This window comes from Anomaloglossus baeobatrachus, chromosome 3 (assembly GCF_048569485.1).
Source record: "Anomaloglossus baeobatrachus isolate aAnoBae1 chromosome 3, aAnoBae1.hap1, whole genome shotgun sequence".
In the NCBI taxonomy this organism is placed as follows: Eukaryota; Metazoa; Chordata; class Amphibia; order Anura; family Aromobatidae; genus Anomaloglossus; species Anomaloglossus baeobatrachus.
Window position 1 is genome coordinate 604,795,478 of NC_134355.1, and position 18,591 is coordinate 604,814,068.

At 48.0% G+C, this 18,591-nt stretch overlaps 1 protein-coding gene across 1 annotated transcript in view; it reads left to right on the plus strand.

Moving 5' to 3' along the window:
• Window positions 1–18,591, plus strand: part of TPO (thyroid peroxidase) — a 230,903-nt gene that overhangs the window by 131,553 nt on the left and 80,759 nt on the right. The window contains exons 9-10 of the mRNA XM_075341562.1: window positions 9,711–9,948; window positions 16,994–17,202. Coding sequence (XP_075197677.1) covers window positions 9,711–9,948; window positions 16,994–17,202 — 447 coding nt within the window. The remainder of the gene's footprint in view (window positions 1–9,710; window positions 9,949–16,993; window positions 17,203–18,591) is intronic.

Below are 18,591 nucleotides of genomic sequence, written 5' to 3' on the forward strand. Positions count from 1 at the left end.
GTTCCCGGTGAAAGTAAGGTATATATTCCCCCATCTCCTGCGGGAGGAATATATCTAATCCTCCCAGATCTCACTGGTGCCCCACAATGATCCTTGGCATAAACTCACTGCCACCAATCGATTACAATAACTATTACGCAGAGCTCACAGACGTGGAATTCAGGATCGAGATAACAGAACAGCCCAAGATTAAATTATATATATATTTAATCTCCTTAAGGGCACACTAGATACTACAATATATACGATATGGAATTTACAGTATATATATATATATATGTCAGAGTACATTTATAGATAAGACGTGGTCACAAATAGAGTCAGATCAAGCAGTTACCTTATGCATCTGGCCACAGGGGGGCGCCGTTTGACCAGGGTTTCATGATTTCATGAACTTCCTCACATGTGTATAGTACGCATGACCCCCGAGTAAAGACGATACGCAGATCCCTGTGTCTAACTTTTATCTGTTCTGTCTTGGGCTCATACGGCCCCCCCCCTCATGACATCATCTTGGCTGGAAATTCCCTCCCCCTGCTGCTAGCTGAGAATAATCTAACGTTATATTTCCCAGCCTAGCTCTGCCCCTGAGCTTCTCACACGGACGATATGACCCTCATTTTTGTTGTTGTGAATTGATCTCCATTTTGATAGGAAATATGAGCGTCCTGCGGGCTTCCTGTGGCCAGTTATTAATTCTGGCTGTTCCACACATCGCACAATTAATATGAAATATGCGTGGCGTGCACCTTTTTGTTCTGAAGTCATTAATATAAACATTGTGGACGTAAGGTGTGCGGTATTTTCATAATTCCTCTATGATTTCCTAGACTGACCATCTGCAATAGCTTCAGGGGTCTGCCTATGATTTTCTCTTATAATGCAATCGGTCACCCTACCAGGCTTGTGCTAAAAGGGAGAGGAGATTGGTTTTCACATGTGAGAGCAGGATGAAAGGGCCCTATATCCGGCAGAAAGCTCTACTCCGCAGGGGGTTTCCTTCTACTTCAGGGACTGTCTGCTCCGTCTCCAAGCAGCTGCAGGGAGGGGGTTGTTACGAGGGGGACCCGGGGAAGCGTGCCAAGATGGGAAATGGACAGCTTCCGCCGGTCAAGGTCCACTGTGCGGTGTAAGGGACTGCTGCTATGGTCAGGAAAGAGTGAGCGGGTTGCTACTAGTGATCGTCTGGAATGTCACAGATGATCTATGTACACCGGTCCACCCTAACCCGTGAGGGTTGTATGGCTCGGGCCTTTTCGATCGGTGTACCTGTTGCACGGGGACGCACAGAGGTGCCTACGCACGTGTGCCAGCGGGAGTCACAGGATATGGCACGAGGGTAGCACAGAGGTGCCCACGCACATGTGCTTTCAATAACCAGGTGAGTCCGGTGGAGACTCGAGGAGCTCACCTGGGACAGGAACACGGCCTGAAGAAGGAGATACTGCCGGAGCAGCAAGGCAGGAACACGGCCTGCAAACCAGGTGCTGCCTGAGTAGCAAGGGCAAAGCCCACAAAAGACAATAATGCCTGAGCAGTGGCGTGGCAGCACGCTGCCAGACATCCAAACATAGAAGGACGGTCACGCACCGCCATGATGGCAGGGGGAGCTTTTAAGGAGGCGTAGCTCCACCCAAGGGCGGGCGCGAGACGGGCGTGACCCAATCAGGGTTCGTGACGTCCTGGCCCAGCCAGTCAGGATTCAGCACATCACCAGCCTCGTCATGGGGCCGTGTGATATCAGTGAGCGAATCAGAAGACGTCACGTGGAGCACATGCTCATCTTCCTGCCTCTGGGTCATAAAGGCGGGATCCCCGGTTTCACAATGTGCAGAGACATGGGAAGTCTTGCTGCTTCCCTGAGCATCTATTCTTTGCACACTGCGCAACCTCCCAGAGCCTCCGTGATGCTGAGCAGGAGAGCTTGTGGCAGGCAAGGGATGGGAGACCTCTCCATTCCTTGCAAGGGGAGAACCACTAGGTGTCACCCTTCTGCTGTGTCTCTGAGAAGGCAACTCCTGCAGACTGCGCAGTCTCCCAGACCTTTGGTGCTGCTGAGCAGGAGGGCTGCAATAAGAGAGCCACGACGTGTAACAGGGGTGACATCATGGAGAAGCATTATGACATGAATAAATGTCATAATTCTCAGGATGTCTCTCACACCTCCCCCCTTTAGAGGGCGCTAGGGGGCAGCACATTCCTGTGCTCCCCTGCGCGCCCGTCCGCGACCTCTCCTTGTCGGGACAGCCCGTCTGCATTACCGTGGTCACAGCCCTTCTTGTGGCGAATGATGAAGTTGTACTGCTGGATTGCCAGGCTCCATCGCAACAACCTCCCATTGGTCCCGGAGACAGTGTGTAACCAGCTGAGGGGGTTGTGGTCCATCTCCACAATGAAGCGGCGCCCTATAGGTAGGGTTGCAGATGCTGCAGAGCCTACACTATGGCTAGGCATTCCTTTTTCATCGTGGAGTAGGCCACCTCCCTCGGCAACAGCTTCCTGCTCAGGTACAAGACTGGGTGCTCTTGGCTCGCAGAGCCCACCTGGCTGAGCACCGCACCGAGGCCGAAGTCACTGGCGTCGGTTTGTACTACAAACGGCCACGTGAAGTCGGCTGCCTGTATCACTGGGAAGCTGGACATGGCAGTCTTTAGGGCCCGAAAAGCTGTCTCGCAGTCCACTGTCCAATCGACTTCGGAGGACAGCTTCTTCTTGGTGAGGTCTGTCAGGGGCTTTGCCAGGCTACTATAGTGTGGAACAAACCTCCTATAGTACTCGGCGGTCCCCAAGAAGGGCATCACCTGATTCTTGGTCCTGGGGGTGGACCAGGATGGGATGGCCTCCACTTTCCCAGGCTCTGGTTTCAGAGCTCCCCCGCCTACCCGGTGACCCAGGTAGAGGACCTCACCCATGCCCAGCTGACACTTCCCTGGCTTGATGGTCAAACCTGCCTGGTGGATCTGACTGAGCACCTGTGCTAGATGCTCTAGGTGATCCTCCCAGGTGGGACTGAAGATGGCGATGTCATCCAGGTATGCGTCCGCGTACCCTTCAAGTCCCTTGAGTAGGGTGTCGACCATCCGCTGGAATGCGGCAGGGGCATTCTTCATCCCGAAGTGCATCACCGTGCACTCGTACAGTCCAAATGGGGTAATAAAGGCAGAGCGTTCCCTGGACTCGTGAGTCTGGGGGATCTGCCAATACCCCCGGCTCAGATCCATGATGGTCAGGTACTGAGCCCCGGCCAACTGATCGAGCAGGTCATCGATGCGTGGCATTGGGTACACATTGGCGACTGTGACAGCATTGAGCCCCCTGTAGTCCATGCAGAACCGAGTGGTTCAGTCCTTCTTTGGGACGAGGACTACAGGCGAGGCCTAAGCTCTGTTAGATGCCTGGATCACCCCCAGCTTCAGCGTCTCGTCAATCTCCTGATGCATGTGCTGCTGCACCTGCAGGGAGACCTGATATGCTGAACGCCGGATCGGGAGGTGATCCCCGGTGTCCACGTGGTGGACGGCCAACTCAGTCCTTCCGGGCCGGTTGGTAAACAACTCCCGGAAGGGGTGTAGGGTGGCCTACAGTTGGAACCGTTGGCCCTCCAAAAGCTGATGGCCAACCTCCACATCCTCAATGGATCCACCTGCCCTAACCTGGGTGAGCATATCCAAGAGGGTTTCCGCCTCTCCCTCTTCAGGCTGGTTGCACATGGGGAGTGCACATGCCTCCCGCTCATGATGTGCCTTCATCATGTTCACATGGAATGCCTTCCGCCTGCCACGGGCAGGGTCCAGGATGACCAGGTACGTTACAGGGTTGAGCTGCTCGTACATGAGGTATGGGCCTTCCCAGGCTGCCTGAAGCTTATCCTGTGGTACGGGGACCAGTACCCACACCTTTTGACCCACTTAGTAGGTCCTCTCACAAGCATTCTGGTCATACCAACGCTTCTGATCGGCCTGGGCTTGAGCCATATTGTTGTGCACCAGCTGCGTCAAGGCCTGCATTTTGTCCTGTAAGCGCACAACATACTCGATGACCGACACTCCAGGGGTGGCCAAATCCCCTTCCCAAACCTCTTTCACCAGAGCCAGTGGGCCCCGCACACGTCACCCGTACAGGAGCTCAAAAGGTGAGAATCCTGTTGAGGCCTGTGGAACCTCCCGATAAGCAAATAAGAGGTGTGGGAGATACCGCTCCCAGTCACGCCCGTGAGAGTCGACCAACATCTTAAGCATCTGCTTTAAGGTGCCATTGAACAGCTCGCACAAGACATTAGTCTGTGGATAGTATGGGCTGACCACCAGATGTTGCACCTGGATTTGCTTACAGAGGGACTCCATCAGCTGTGACATGAATTGGGTCCCCCGGTCAGTGAGCATTTCCTGGGGAAAACCTACTCGGGAGAAAATCTCCAGCAATGCGGTGGCCACCTTGTCGGCCCGAATGGACGACAAGGCTACTGCTTCAGGATACCAGGTGGCATAATCTACTATCGTCAGTATGAAGCGTTTCCCGGCTATCGGACCTCCGGGAGGCTGCTTGGGTTCCAGCACTCCCACTGCGGGTGACAGCGGCCACGGCCCTGTTACCGTGAGTCATGCCTGCTTCCCCTCCGTTCCTGATCAAGTCGCCGGTTCAGGCAGACCAACCTGGCTTCCCAACACCCCAGTTGTGGGGGAACCCTGCACCGAGATCTTACCTGGGAGCACTTCCGCTCCTGGGCCAGCCCCAATCTCACCTGCCTGTTCCCCCCCTGCAGCAGCAGAACCCTTCTGTGAAATCTCCTGGGGCACCGCATTTGCTGTGGTAGCCCCCACCTCACACACTGGCTCTCTCCCTGCATTATCCTGCTCTCTGCTTATCCCTGCAGAGGGCAACAGATCCCAGCTCACTGGCTGATCACCTGTAAAGGCATTGTCACACCTTTCTCTGACCCCCTCTCCTGTCACAGCTGCAGCTGCGTGTGTGTCTGTGATGTCAGTGTAAGCAGAAGACTCAGAGTTCACTCCCTCCTCCCTTACAGCAGGTACAGATAACACATCAACATCACCAGGTAGTAGGTCAGCACTGGCTGAAAGATCAGCCCTTGGGGTTTCAGTAGCCACAAAATGGGACACCAGCCGCCCCAAATCAGTCCCAAGCAGCACCTTGGCAGAAATATTATCAGATATTCCCACCTCCCTCACCCCTCGTCCTGCACCCCAATCCAAATAAACCTTTGTGACGTGAAGCGTCGGTTCAATGCCTCCAATCCCTGAGACAGCGAGGGTTTTTCCGGGTACCAAGTCTTGGGGGAACACCATCTCAGGCCATATGAGGGTCATCTCAAAGGCTGTGTCTCGCAGTCCCATGGTCATAGACCAGCCGACGGTGACAGGTTGGAAGTTGTCGAGGGACCTACCACCACCCCCACCCACACACATCCCCATGGACGGCCTTTGGGACGGGGAAAGGGCCTTGGGGCGTTGAGGGCACATGGCCTTGAAGTGGCCAGTTTGGTTGCACTGGTGGCACCGTCTTGGTTCTGCCACTGGCCTGGAGAGGGGAGTCGAGGGGGACACCCCCTGCAGTCTAGGGGCAGGTGGGGCAGTCGTAGGATTCATCTTACCCCCTCTCCAGGTGCTGCTTGCGGCCGCTCTCTTGACCTCAGGGGCCCGATTGTTGGTGTAGTCATCCACTAGGGCAGCTGTAGCAGTGGACCCCTTTGGCTTCTGGTCTCTGATGAACTGGCGGAGATCCTCAGGGCAGTTCCACAAGAGTTGCTCCGTGATGAACAAATCCAGGATCTCCGGTCTGGTGGTAAGCTGCAGGCCTTGGGTCCAGTGGTCGGCAGCTCTGGCAAGGGCGCGCCGGTGGTCAACCCAGGTGTCCTTTGGTCCCTTCTGCAGGCTCCGGAACTTCTTGCGGTAGGACTCCGGAGTAAAGCCTGCTTTACACGCTACAAGATATCTTACGATGTGTCGACGGGGTCACGTCGTAAGTGACGCACATCCGCCATCGTAAGGTATGTTGTAGCGTGTGACAGCGACGTGCAATTGCGATTGAATGAATAAACGTTCATCGCATGCACGTCGTTAATTCCTGACGAATTGAATGTCAGTTTGTTCATCGTACCCGGGGTAGCGCACATCGCAGTGTGTGACACCCCGGGAACGATGAACAGATCTCACCTGCCTCCTGCGGCTCCCGGCCCACAATACGGAAGGAAGGAGGTGGGCGGGATGTTTACGTCCCGCTCAGCTCTGCCCCTCCGCTTCTATTGGCCGGCTGCCGCGTGACGTCGATGTGACGCGAAACGTCCCTCCCACTCCAGGAAGTGGACGTTCACCGCCCACATCAAGGTCGTATGGAAGGTAAGTATGTGTGAATCATTAATCGTTTGAGCGGCACGTTCAACAAATTGAACGTGCTGCACATACGATGGGGGCGTTGCAAATCGCATACGATATCGTATGTGAAATTGCAACGTGTAAAGCAGGCTTAAGGTTATACTGTTGGATCAGAGCCCGCTTGATGGTGTCATAGCCCTGAACCGCCTCAGTAGGCAATTCCCCATGGATATCCAGGACCTTACCCCTTAAACAGGGGGTCAGGAACTTGGCCCACTGCTCCTTGTCCAGATGGTGCTGCAGGCAAGTCCGTTCAAAGACCTTCAGAAAAGAGTCCAAGTCTCCATCCTTCTCCAGCCCTGGGAAGTCCTCAACACGGACCTTTGGCGGCTTGGTGTCTCGATTGTCCTGGGTGGATGAGGAGAGCTGGAGCTGGGCTAGCTGCAGCTGGTGGTCATGCTCTGCCTGTCGCTCCGCAGCCTCACACTCTGCCTGTCGATCTCGCTCCACAGCCTCACGCTCTGCCTTGTGCTCCGCAGCCTCCTGCACTGCCAGACGCCCTTGCTCTGCGATAAGCATATTGTAGGTGTTCTGGTCTCCAGCTGCAAGACTGGTCACAGCAGTTTGAAGGAGGTCCTCTGAACCTCTCAGGCTGGAGGGATTGGCAAGTGGTGATCTGTGGCATGCTGCAGAGCCAGGTGATCAGCGACCTGCTGCAGAGCCTGGTGATTCACTGTCCACTGCAGAGTGGAGGACTGGCATCTTGCTCCTTGAGGACCCTTGGGTGGGCTCCTCCTCGCCGTGTCCATAATGGCCAGGTTGTGCACTGTCCTCTGCAGAGCGGTTCTCTGGCATCAGGCTCCTTGAGGGCTCATTGATAAGCTCCTTACTGCGGCACACAGCACCGTCCTCCACCTCTTCGGCTTCGGCCATAGCATTGGCCAGTTGCATAGCTATGCGGCCCCTGGTGCCATCAGCCATTCTTGCAGACTTTGGTCACTGACACAGAACTGCCACCTGATGCCTCCACACACCTTACAGTATCTGCACTCTGATACTCTAGTTTTGAGCTGGTCTTAAGACCCCAGAAGCCACAGCTGCTACTGGCAGTCCTTAGTGTCTGGGAGTATGGTTCTCACACTCACACACACTATTATCTCGATCCCACCGCTGCCACCAATATGTCAGGAAAAGGGGGAGAAAGTGGAAGTTACACCCCACCTTTCCACCAGACAGAGCATGTGACTCGCTCTCTAGCGCCCCTCTTATAGTCAGGCCAATTATGGAATTGCCCAACAATAAGCAAGGAGGCTGCTATTCTACTATGCCGATGACTGAAGGGTTCCCGGTGAGAGTAAGGTATATATTCCCCCGTCTCCTGCGGGCGGAATATATTTAATCCTCCCCAGATCTCACTGGTTGCCCCACAATGATCCTTGGCATAAACTTGCTGCCACCAATCAATTATGATAACTATTACGCCGAGCTCACAGACGTGGAATTCAGGATCGAGATAACAGAACAGCCCAAGATTAAATTATATATATATATTTAATTGCCTTAAGGGCACACTAGATACTACAATATATACAATATGGAATTTACAGAATATATATATGTCAGAGTACATTTACAGATAAGACGTGGTCACAAACAGAGTCAGATCAAGCAGTTACCTTATGCATCTGGACACAGGGGGGCGCTGTTTGACCAAGGTTTCATGGACTTCCTCACATGTGTATAGTACACATGACCCCCGAGTAAAGACGATGCACAGATCCCTGTGCCTAACTTTTATCTGTTCTGTCTTGGGCTCATATGGCCCCCCTCGTGACATCATCCTGGCTGGGAATTCCCTCCCCCTGCTGCTAGCTGAGAATAATCTAACGTTATATTTCCCAGCCTAGCTCTGCCCCTGAGCTTCTCACACTTACGATTTGACCCTCATTTTTGCTGTTGTGAATTGATCTCCATTTTGATAGGAAATATGAGCGTCCTGCGGGCTTCCTGTGGCCAGTTATTAATTCTGACTGTTCCACACATCGCACAATTAATATGAAATATGCATGGTGTGCGCCTTTTTGTTCTGAAGTCATTAATATAAACATTGTGGACATAAGGTGTGCGGTATTTTCATAATTCCTCTATGATTTCCTAGACTGACCGTCTGCAATAGCTTCAGGGATCTGCCCATGATCTTCTCTTATGATGCAATCTGTCACCCTACCAGGCTTGTAGGGAGAGGAGATTGGTTTTCACAAGTGAGAGCAGGATGAAAGGGCTCTATATCCTGCAGAAAGCTCTACTCCGCAGGGGGTTTCCTTCTACTTCAGGGACTGTCTCAATTGGATTTTGACACCTTGGTTGAACAGGTGCTGGGTCTCCAAGCAGCTGGTAGCATTATGACATCAATAAATGTCATAATTCTCATAATCTCTCAGGATGTCTCTCACAGATGGACTCTACATGCCTGGTTCCCACCGTGAAGCATGGAGGAGGTGGTGTGATGATGTGGGGGTGCTATGCTGGTGACACTGTTGGGGATTTATTCAAAATTGAAGGCATACTGCACCAGCATGGCTACCACAGCATCTTGCAGTGGCATGCTATTCCATCCGGTTTGCGTTTAGTTGGACCATCATTTATTTTTCAACAAGACAATGACCCTAAACACACCTCCAGGCTGTGTAAGGGCTATTTGACTAAGAAGGAGAGTGATGGGGTGCTACCCCAGATGGCCTGGCCTCCACAGTCACCAGACCTGAACCCAATTGAGATGGTTTGGGGTGAGCTGGACCACAGAGTGAAGGCAAAAAGGCCAACAAGTGCTAAGCATCTCTGGGAACTCCTTCAAGACTGTTGTTAGACCATTTCTGGTGACTACCTCTTGAAGCTCATCAAGAGAATGCCAAGAGTGTGCAAAGCAGTAATCAAAGCAAAAGGTAGCTACTTTGAAGAACCTAGAATATAAGACATATTTTCAGTTGTTTCACACTTTTTTGTTAAGTATTTCATTCCACATGTGTTAATTCATAGTTTTGAAGCCATCAATGAGTCAACTCTTTGAATGAGGTGTGTCTAAACTTTTGGTCTGTACTGTACATTAGCCACATTGAAGACAATATGACTCCAGGATCAGACTACAGGAGGTTGTTTGTACACGTTCAGACATACATATCTGTATAGCAGGTGTGGCAACAAAATGGGGCAAAAGGTTTTACTAAAGCGACTTTATTTTTTATTTTTGATACACTGGAACAGTAAAAGCTTGAAATATGCATGCCAGTTTATATATATCAAATAGTATATATATATATATATATATATATATATATATATATATCTACATATATAAAACAGGTCTGATTTTTTTTTAAGGATACAATAATTGGAGGGAGTTTTGTGGACTACCAAGACTAAATTCAACTTTCGACATGAAAATGGCTATTTCTAACAAGAACACCAGGAGGAAAATGATCGAGTTGTATGGACATCCCGATAACATTGACGTGTGGCTGGGAGGTTTGGTAGAAGATCTATTACCAGGTGGAAGAACAGGACCTTTATTTGCTTGTTTAATTGGAATGCAAATTCGAGCATTGAGAGATGGAGACCGGTATGATAATTAATTCTTACAATTTCAATGCTTATACAAATTATCCTCCCTATTATATTTGGTAAAGAAAAGAAAATAGAAATGTGATTGTAGAGCATGACTGAACTGTGTGCCTTGGGTACAGAGTGTGGGACTTCAGTCCATGGATGTAGTTGCTCTACAGGCGTTAATGGAATGACAAAGGCAGTACCTTTCTCCATAGATGCCTTTGATGCCATTGGGGAACTGTCCTGCATTTTTCCTTTTTGGAACATTCATACAATGAATACACATTTTTCCTATTGATGGTCTGTGACATAATAACCCAAATTATGTGAATATGGTTGAAATACACTTTGCAAGCTGGAATGAGGTTAGTGTTGTGTTTGGTAAATCTGTGAAGGAGGCATAGCAGTTCACCAAACACCACAACCTCTTGACTTCTCAAGATTTTTAAGGGTCTTCAAGGTCATAAATCTCCTGTTTACACATCAACATATCCTATGGATGTGCCTTAGGCCACTACTTAAAAGAAAAAAGGTTTTGGTACCGTGTTAGCCAATTGAAAAATGATTGATTGCTCTCAGTGAGAGAAACAAAAAAATATATATTCTTGTAGTTGGGATACCATGGCTAACTAAAATAAAATGGTGTTATAAAGCAAGCTTTCGAGACATCTCAGGTCACTTCATCAGGCATAGTATGACAAAATATCTGAAGAAACACAAATATATACACAAACAGAGCAGAGGGATGGCATAATAAAAGGACATTTAACACTAGAAGTCCCAGAGAGGGGTAATTTAACATTTCTACCTTTGGAACCCAGAGATGGGTCGAATGACCTGAAGGATTTTAGCTAACATCCTATAATCACTGTCTTTTGTTCTCTAGTTAAGGCCATTACTGTCGCACCACAGGAGGTTGTTGTTTTCCATTGAGTTTAGACATTTAGTTTTTAGTTAGTTAGGTTAGTTTGGACTAAGGGTCATTTGACCCTCTTTCGGGACTTCAGGGGGGAGCTCAAAATTTCTGGGACTTCTAGTGTTAAATAAACAAACACTGAGCTTAGAGAGTGAATCCTTAATTAGCTTTGATTAGTGGTGTGAAAGATTTATTGTCCCAATAGCCATGTAGGATCAGAATATATATATTTCTGTCTCTCTCACTGAGAGCAATCAATTAGGCCCCTTTCACACATCAGTTTTTTGCCATCAGTCCCAATTTTGAAAAAAAACAGATCCAGTGACTGATGCCACTGGATCTGTTTTTATCTCATAGACTTGTATTAGCGACGGATTACGACGGATGGCCTCACGTATCATTCATCGTTCGACGGATTTGTTGAAATTGTTTGTCCGTCGGATGGAGACAATGGACAAAGTAACATTTTTTGTCTCTGTCGAACAATCGGACAGCAACAGATCCGTCGCCGTCCGTCGTTTAGTAGAATGGAAGCCTATGGGCCTGGATTCGTTGTAATCCATCAAATGACAGAATCCGGTGACGGATTCCATTTTTTTTTAACTGAACATGCTCCAATTTATTATTTAGTATCTGCTAGTCGGATCCGTCGAAAAAAAAATCCGTCACATCAGATTTTCCACAATCTGCAACGGATCCGTCGATCCATCGAGCCAACGGATTGCGACTGATGGCAAAAAAATGATGTGTGAAAGGGGCCTTAAAGGGACTCGGTCAGCACAGAATGACTGTCAGACCAAGCACAGATGCTCAGTGCATCATGATGTGGCCAAACATTTAAGTGCACCCTTCCACCTGCTTGTTTCCATTTATCTCATCTATATCCACACTTCTCTAGCTCTATGAAGCAAGAGCTCTCAATCAAAGAAAATGGGAGGAAAACCAAGTGGGTGGGAGGGTGCATTGAAAAGATTAGCCCGCCATGATGAGTCAAGTGCCTGTACTTGGTGTGAACAGCCATTCTGTGCTGATATAGTCCACTTAAATGTTAAAACTCCGAAATCCCTTAAAATGAATTCTCTAAATAGAAGTTCCTTAAAAATTATTATTGCAGGAGCACTTCTCTAGCAGCCATGGGAAAACGTTGATCACAACACCCAAGAAATTTACTCTAGTCGCTCAACAGACTTGTAGGGCATCATAGATCTTCTTTGTTCAGCAGTCCTCCTGGTCACCCGCTGTGCAAGGAACTAAAACAGTCTGATTCACTAGAATGAAGAGAAATGGAAACGTCAAAGTCACCTCTGCTACTTCTTTCTCAAAATCAGTAGGAGTCTCGGAGGTCAAAACTTTTGCTATGTGCTATAACATTGTTTTATGCTACGTATTATGTATATATGTTGTTTACTGTGAATCTTTCCACAAATATATGGTTTTTTTTTTATGGCTCAGTTTTAGTATATATAGGAAGATGTAAGCGTTACTGGCGTTAGGCTCGCTAATAGACAAACCAGTACCGTTCCTTCTTACTAAAGCAAAATATAGCATGGCTACAATGCGACTGTCTGCTCATGATTAACTGAAGTCTCCCCGCAGAGTTAAAGTGACTGAACTGGGACACATTGACGAATTTATCACAAGTCAACCTATATCTTGGGACACACGTGTATCGCTACAAAAAAAAAAAAATGGAGGAGATTTTGCACATCCAACAATATCCAATACTAAAACATGAACAAGCTTGAGGCACCTGCTAAAAATAGAGAGATCACTGAATTGTCACAATCCATTCACACAAAATAACAGCTTCTCACAAAAGTTTTCCTATAAATGTTTAGAACATTCAACATTGCACTGAAAGTCTTTAGTCTCCGATCTGTAGTTACTAGTTTGAATTATATCTGATGTAGTAATATTCTATTGTCAAGAAATAATTAAACATGTACCCTGCCCATTCCATTTTAGCAAATTAGATACTAAATTCTCACATATTTCCAACATATACAAGACACTGCCCTGAGGTCACATGGATTAAAGGGAATCTTTAGCATTGCCTGTATAGCTTGTCCTCATGGATGTCACATACACATAGCAAATAATGAACATTACATAACCATATCAATGAGACATCTATCTAGAACACTATGTGGGGAGCCCAAGAGAATAAACAACACACATTAAAGGGAATCTGTCACCCTTTTGCATTTTATTAGTTATTAATATGGGCATGCAGGTGGTATACAGGTGAAATTGAGGATTGAGAACAGGGAGGGTCAGTCAGCAGATTGAGAATAGGGAGGGTCAATTAGCGGATTGAGAACAGGGAGGGTCATTTAGTGGATTGAGAACAGGGAGGGTCAGTCAGCAGATTGAGAACAGGGAAGGTCAATTAGCGGATTGAGAACAGGGAGGGTCATTTAGTGGATTGAGAACAGGGAAGGTCAGTCAACAGATTGAGAACAGGGAGGGTCAATTAGCGGATTGAGAACAGGGAGGGTCAGGCATCAGATTGAGAACAACGAGGGGTAGTCATTAGATTGAGAACAGAAAGGGTCAATCAGCGGATTGAGAACAGGGAGGGTCAGTCATCAGATTGAGAACAGGGAGGGTCAATTAGCGGATTGAGAACAGGGAAGGTCAATCAGCATATTGAGAACAGGGCGGGTCAGTCAGCAGATTGAAAAGAGAGAGGGCCAATTAGTGAATTGAGAAGAGGGAGGGTAAATCAGCAGATTGAGAACAGGGAGAGTAGGCAGCATATTAAAAGCAGGGAGGGTCTGTCAGCAGGTTGATAAGAGGGAGGGTCAGTCATAAGATTGAGAACAGAGAGAGCTATTCAGCAGATTAAGAAGAGGGAGGGTTAGTCACTGGATTGAGAACACGGAAGGTCAGTCACCAGAATGACAAGAGGGAGGGTCAGTCACTGGATTGAGAACAGGGAGGGTCAGTCAGCAGATTGAGAAGAGGGATGGTTAATCAGCAGATTGAGAACAGTGTTTGATGCATTGCTGTATGTCAGTTGGTGTAAGGGATTCCACTTTAGATGCAATTCAGAGTGATCAACAAATATTGAGGGCCATGAGGGCAACTGAGACTGTTTCACTGCTGTCCGAAGTAACTGAATAAACCTTAGACAAGTGAAAACAGGGAGGGAACAACAGATTTGACCCCAACGTGCATTTCGTGTGGGCTTCTTCAAGGGGGGTCGCGCATTGTGCAATTGCACTTTACTACGGGTAATATTATAATTGATTAATAAATAACATTTTGTATTGGTTTGCATTAATGTAGTTTTGTGACTCTTTTTATAACTATAGGTTTATATATTCCTTGGGTCTCTACCACATACTTTGAAATCACAGTCCTTGTTTGGGGTGGAATTTGGTCTACATTGTAGGTTATCCTTATGTCCCCCCTTCCATATTGTGTTCACATGTTTTTGACTTAACTAAATTGAATGACTATTTGGTTCAATTTCACTAGCCAGATCCAGCCATTAATACTGCTATACCCTTTGAATCTATAATTAAATTGAACTTGTCTGGCAATGTTAAGAAACTAGAAGGTCTCAAAAAGTTGCATATGATGTCACATTTAAAGTGACCCTGTCAGGTGCAATATGTGTGACGCCCTGGACCCCCAGAGGTCACAGTACACTAACACCTCACACACACCCCCTCCCCTGGGTAGGTGACACCAGTCAATCAAATCCTTGTTGCCACCCTCCAGGCTTGATGTCCACACCAGGTGGGGTGGAGCCAGGCGGTTGGCCCCGCCCACTGAGTAGTTCACAGGCCTGGAGGCGGGAAAAGACAGGAGGTTGTTTGGTAGACAGTGAAAGTGAGAGGAGTGAAAACTGTCGGTGTCTGGGTTGGAGCCCAGGCACGTTCAGCAAGGTCGGCAGACGGTGGTGGCCGTCTGCAGGAGTTGGTGTAGGTCAGCGGAACTGTAGGACCGGGGTCGGGCGGTGGCCCGCCGGTACCGAACCGGGGAGCAGATTGAAGCCAAGCACCAAGGCAGGGTACTCAGACCCCGACCAGGCTAGGAGCCGCCGCAAAGGTCAAATTATCTGATTGCGGTCTGGACCTCAGGGGTTCATTCCCACCTAAGTCCCGTCAAAAGGCAACAGCCCAACCCGTCCGGACAAGTGCCACCGCCAAGGGCCAGAGATCCAAGGGCCAGCGCCTGCGGGCAAACGGGCTCTCCCGACATGTACACGCTGGGGAGTGGACTACCCGTGGGAAGCCCTAGGAGTTAAATACACTCACACAGGTGCAGGAAAATGACAGCCACCATCAACCCGTCCGGGGAGAGTGAAAACACCGCAGCTAGCTGTGGGCCCCGTCCATCCAGCCATTTGGTTTACCAGAGACTCTGTCCTTCTGTGTCTGAGTGAGTACAACATCCGGCACCGCGCTGCACCGAAACGTTGCCCCCACGCCCACGCTGCCTCCCCGCCTCGGCACCTGCACCTATACCTCCTCCCTACTCCACAACCGGGGCCCCGGGACCAACAGCCCCTACCCACAGAGGGGTCAACACCTCAGCTGCTCTCCGCCATCGCTCCCGGGATCCCCTGTCACCAGCAGCGGTGGTGCCCACCATCACCACGACCCGTGGGTGGCGTCATGACCAACATCTCAAATACCCACCAAAAACCTCCCCTTTTTCACTCGTGGGCGAGGAGGCGCTGCTCGAGCCCCGGGTCCGGCACCGTGCTCGAGCCACCGAGGAGCAGAAGCACCGGACCCGAGTGCCAGCGATCCCAGACGAGCGGCGTTCCCACCCCTCCGTCCGCAACATATGCATTCAGAACTATGAGCGGTTCTGGGTACATATTAGTGATTCCTGCCTATCTGGTCCCTGTATACACTAGCAAAGATAAAGAGATCTTTAGAAAAAGTTTTTCTAAACATCACATATTATATGCTAATGAGGCCAGGGACTAGTCCTAAGGGCATTTATCCCCTTAGCTAGTCGGCCCACATAGCATGTTAGCACACCCCTGTGTGCGTACTACCATGCTAATGAATGTGCAGCAACGGCGCACATACTTCACTTTTTATGGTGGAGGATGGATGTGGACTGTGCATGAGTGGAGTCCCCAGCACTTCCGGTCATGTGCTCTATAGATTACTGAAGCTGGGAAGCTTACACCCGGCATCAGTTTAGTGTGCACGATTGGAAGTCCTGGGACACCGGATCATGCTCACTGCACATCCATCCTCCGCCAACCGCCATCAAGACTGAGGTATGTGTGGCAAAGCTGTGCATTCATTAGCGTGTTAGTACACCCACAGGGGCAGGCTAACATGCTATGTGGGCCTACTAGCCAAAGAAGTAACGTCCTTGCGACTAGTCACTGGTCTCATTAGCATATAATAAATAATCTTTAGAAATATTTTTTTCCCTTTATCTATGCTAGTGTATACAGGGACTGTTAGGCAGGAATCACTAATATGCACCCAAAACTGCTCGTGGTTCTGGGTGTATATTGCACCTGACAGGTTCACTTGAAAGATATTTACATACAGATACCAAAGTCACTGGAATCTACAAGTTGTGGGCCACCAGCTACAAGTGGTCTGAGATTACTGTGAATGTTTATCCACAAGTGGACAAAACATGGAATAGTGGTAAAGTTTCCGAGAATTGGCCAGCTAACCAAAATCTGTCAGTGCACACAATGCCACCATGCAAAACAGACTTTGCAAAAAAATAGCATCCAGGATAGAATGACGTGGTGCAAACCTCTGTAAGTGGCCCTCAAGACTTTTTGAATACTATCCTGTAGATTGATGAGTCAAAGATGGAACTTTTAAGAAGACATAGATGCTGTTATATCTGGCATATTTCTGATGATGGCTATGTGATGTGTGGAGCCGCATTCAGTCGGCAGGACTTGGACGACATGTTGCAATGGATGACATAAAATGGACTAAAATTCTGTATCTTCAATAATGGACCAATCGTTTATGAGCTGTGCTTTTTGCTGTCTCATGTTTTTCTCTTTAAATTAAAATTGGTTGGATGATCTGAAAAATTTAAATGTGACATTTGGAAAAATAGACACAAAATCTGTAATGGGAAAATACTTTTGTTACAGAGGTTTAATTTTGCTTTGTCTTTGTAATACGCTTAGGTTTTGGTATGAAAATACAAATGTGTTCACTGAAAAACAGAAACTGGAACTTGAAAGGCATTCCCTGTCTCGCGTGATTTGTGATAATACGGGACTGACTCACGCCCCTCCTGACGCCTTTCTGATGGCAAATTATCCTGAAGGTTTTGAGTCTTGTGACAATATACCTAGCATGAATCTAGAAGCTTGGAAGGAAAATCCACATCAAGGTATATATGAATCTGTGGGTCTATTTCTCTATGGCTTCTCTTTTACTAAACTCAGTCTAGCGGCAAAGATAAATGTAAAAGTTGAGGGGAATGTTATCGATTTTATATTCTAAAAAATATTTTTTATCAAACTTTATATAATGTTAACTTAGAGTACAGATTGCTACTTGTTCATATTTTCCCTTGCGTAGACATCTAGTGCTTTCATCTGACGCTTAACGTATGTATGTATGGATTTGTAACCGGTTTTTGCAATATAAGGCTACTTTCCCATTTCCGTCATTTCCCTCAGTCACAATCCGTCGCTTTGAGAAAAAACTGAATCCTGGAAAATAATTTGCAGGATTCAATTTTTTTCCCTTAGACTTGTATTAACAATGGATTGCGACTGATGGTCTTGCATTGCATTTGTCACGGGACCTATCCATTGAAAAACGTTGTCCATCCGACGGACCCGACGTCCACAGGAATGTTTTTTGTGTGCGTCAAAAAAACTGAGAGCGACGGATCTGTAGGCATCTGTCGTTTGTTATAATGGAAGCCTATGGTCGCCGGATCCATCCTGATCCATTAAATGACGGATTCCATAAAAAAATATCTCTCTCTCTCTCTCTAGTGGTGTACCACTATGGGGCCCACAAGATGGGGGGGTCTAGTCCCAGCAATTGCACTCTTATTTCCACCCGTCATCGCATGTTCAATAGTATTGGCATTATGGGTACGAAAGAGGGAGCAGCCTACTCCCCCTTCCATCATTCTCCCTCTACGTCTGAGAACTGAGGTCTCGGCGCAGCGGTCATGATGACGTAACTTCATCGCACCCATTATGCCATGCTGGGCAGGTTCACAATGCTCGCTGCCGAGACTGGAGCAGCAGCGGAACGAGGAGAGGTAAGTATTTTTTTCATATCAATGAGTACAATAAAGAGCCCAGTATACTACATAAGTCAATGTGGAGCAAATTGTACTATATTGAGAACAATATGAGGCACATCATTATACTATATAAAAAGCAATTTGGGGCTCAATATACTATATGGAAGGCAATGTGGGGGCATTACACTATATAAAAGGCATTATGGGGCACATTATACTTTATTGATGGCAATGTGGGGCATTATACTGTATGGAAGGCAATTTGGCGGCATTACACTATATGAAAGGCAATGTAGGACACATTATACTTTATGGAAGGCAATGTCGGGCACAATACTATATGGAAGACAAAGTGGAGCCCCATATACCATATGTGGGGTACATTATACTATATAGAAAGCAATGTGGAACCCATTATACTGTTTAAACGGCTAGTGGGTTCCATTACACAAAGGGGAGGGTTGTGTTGGGGCCATCATACTGTGTGCAGAGGTGTGGGGGTCACAGTTGGGG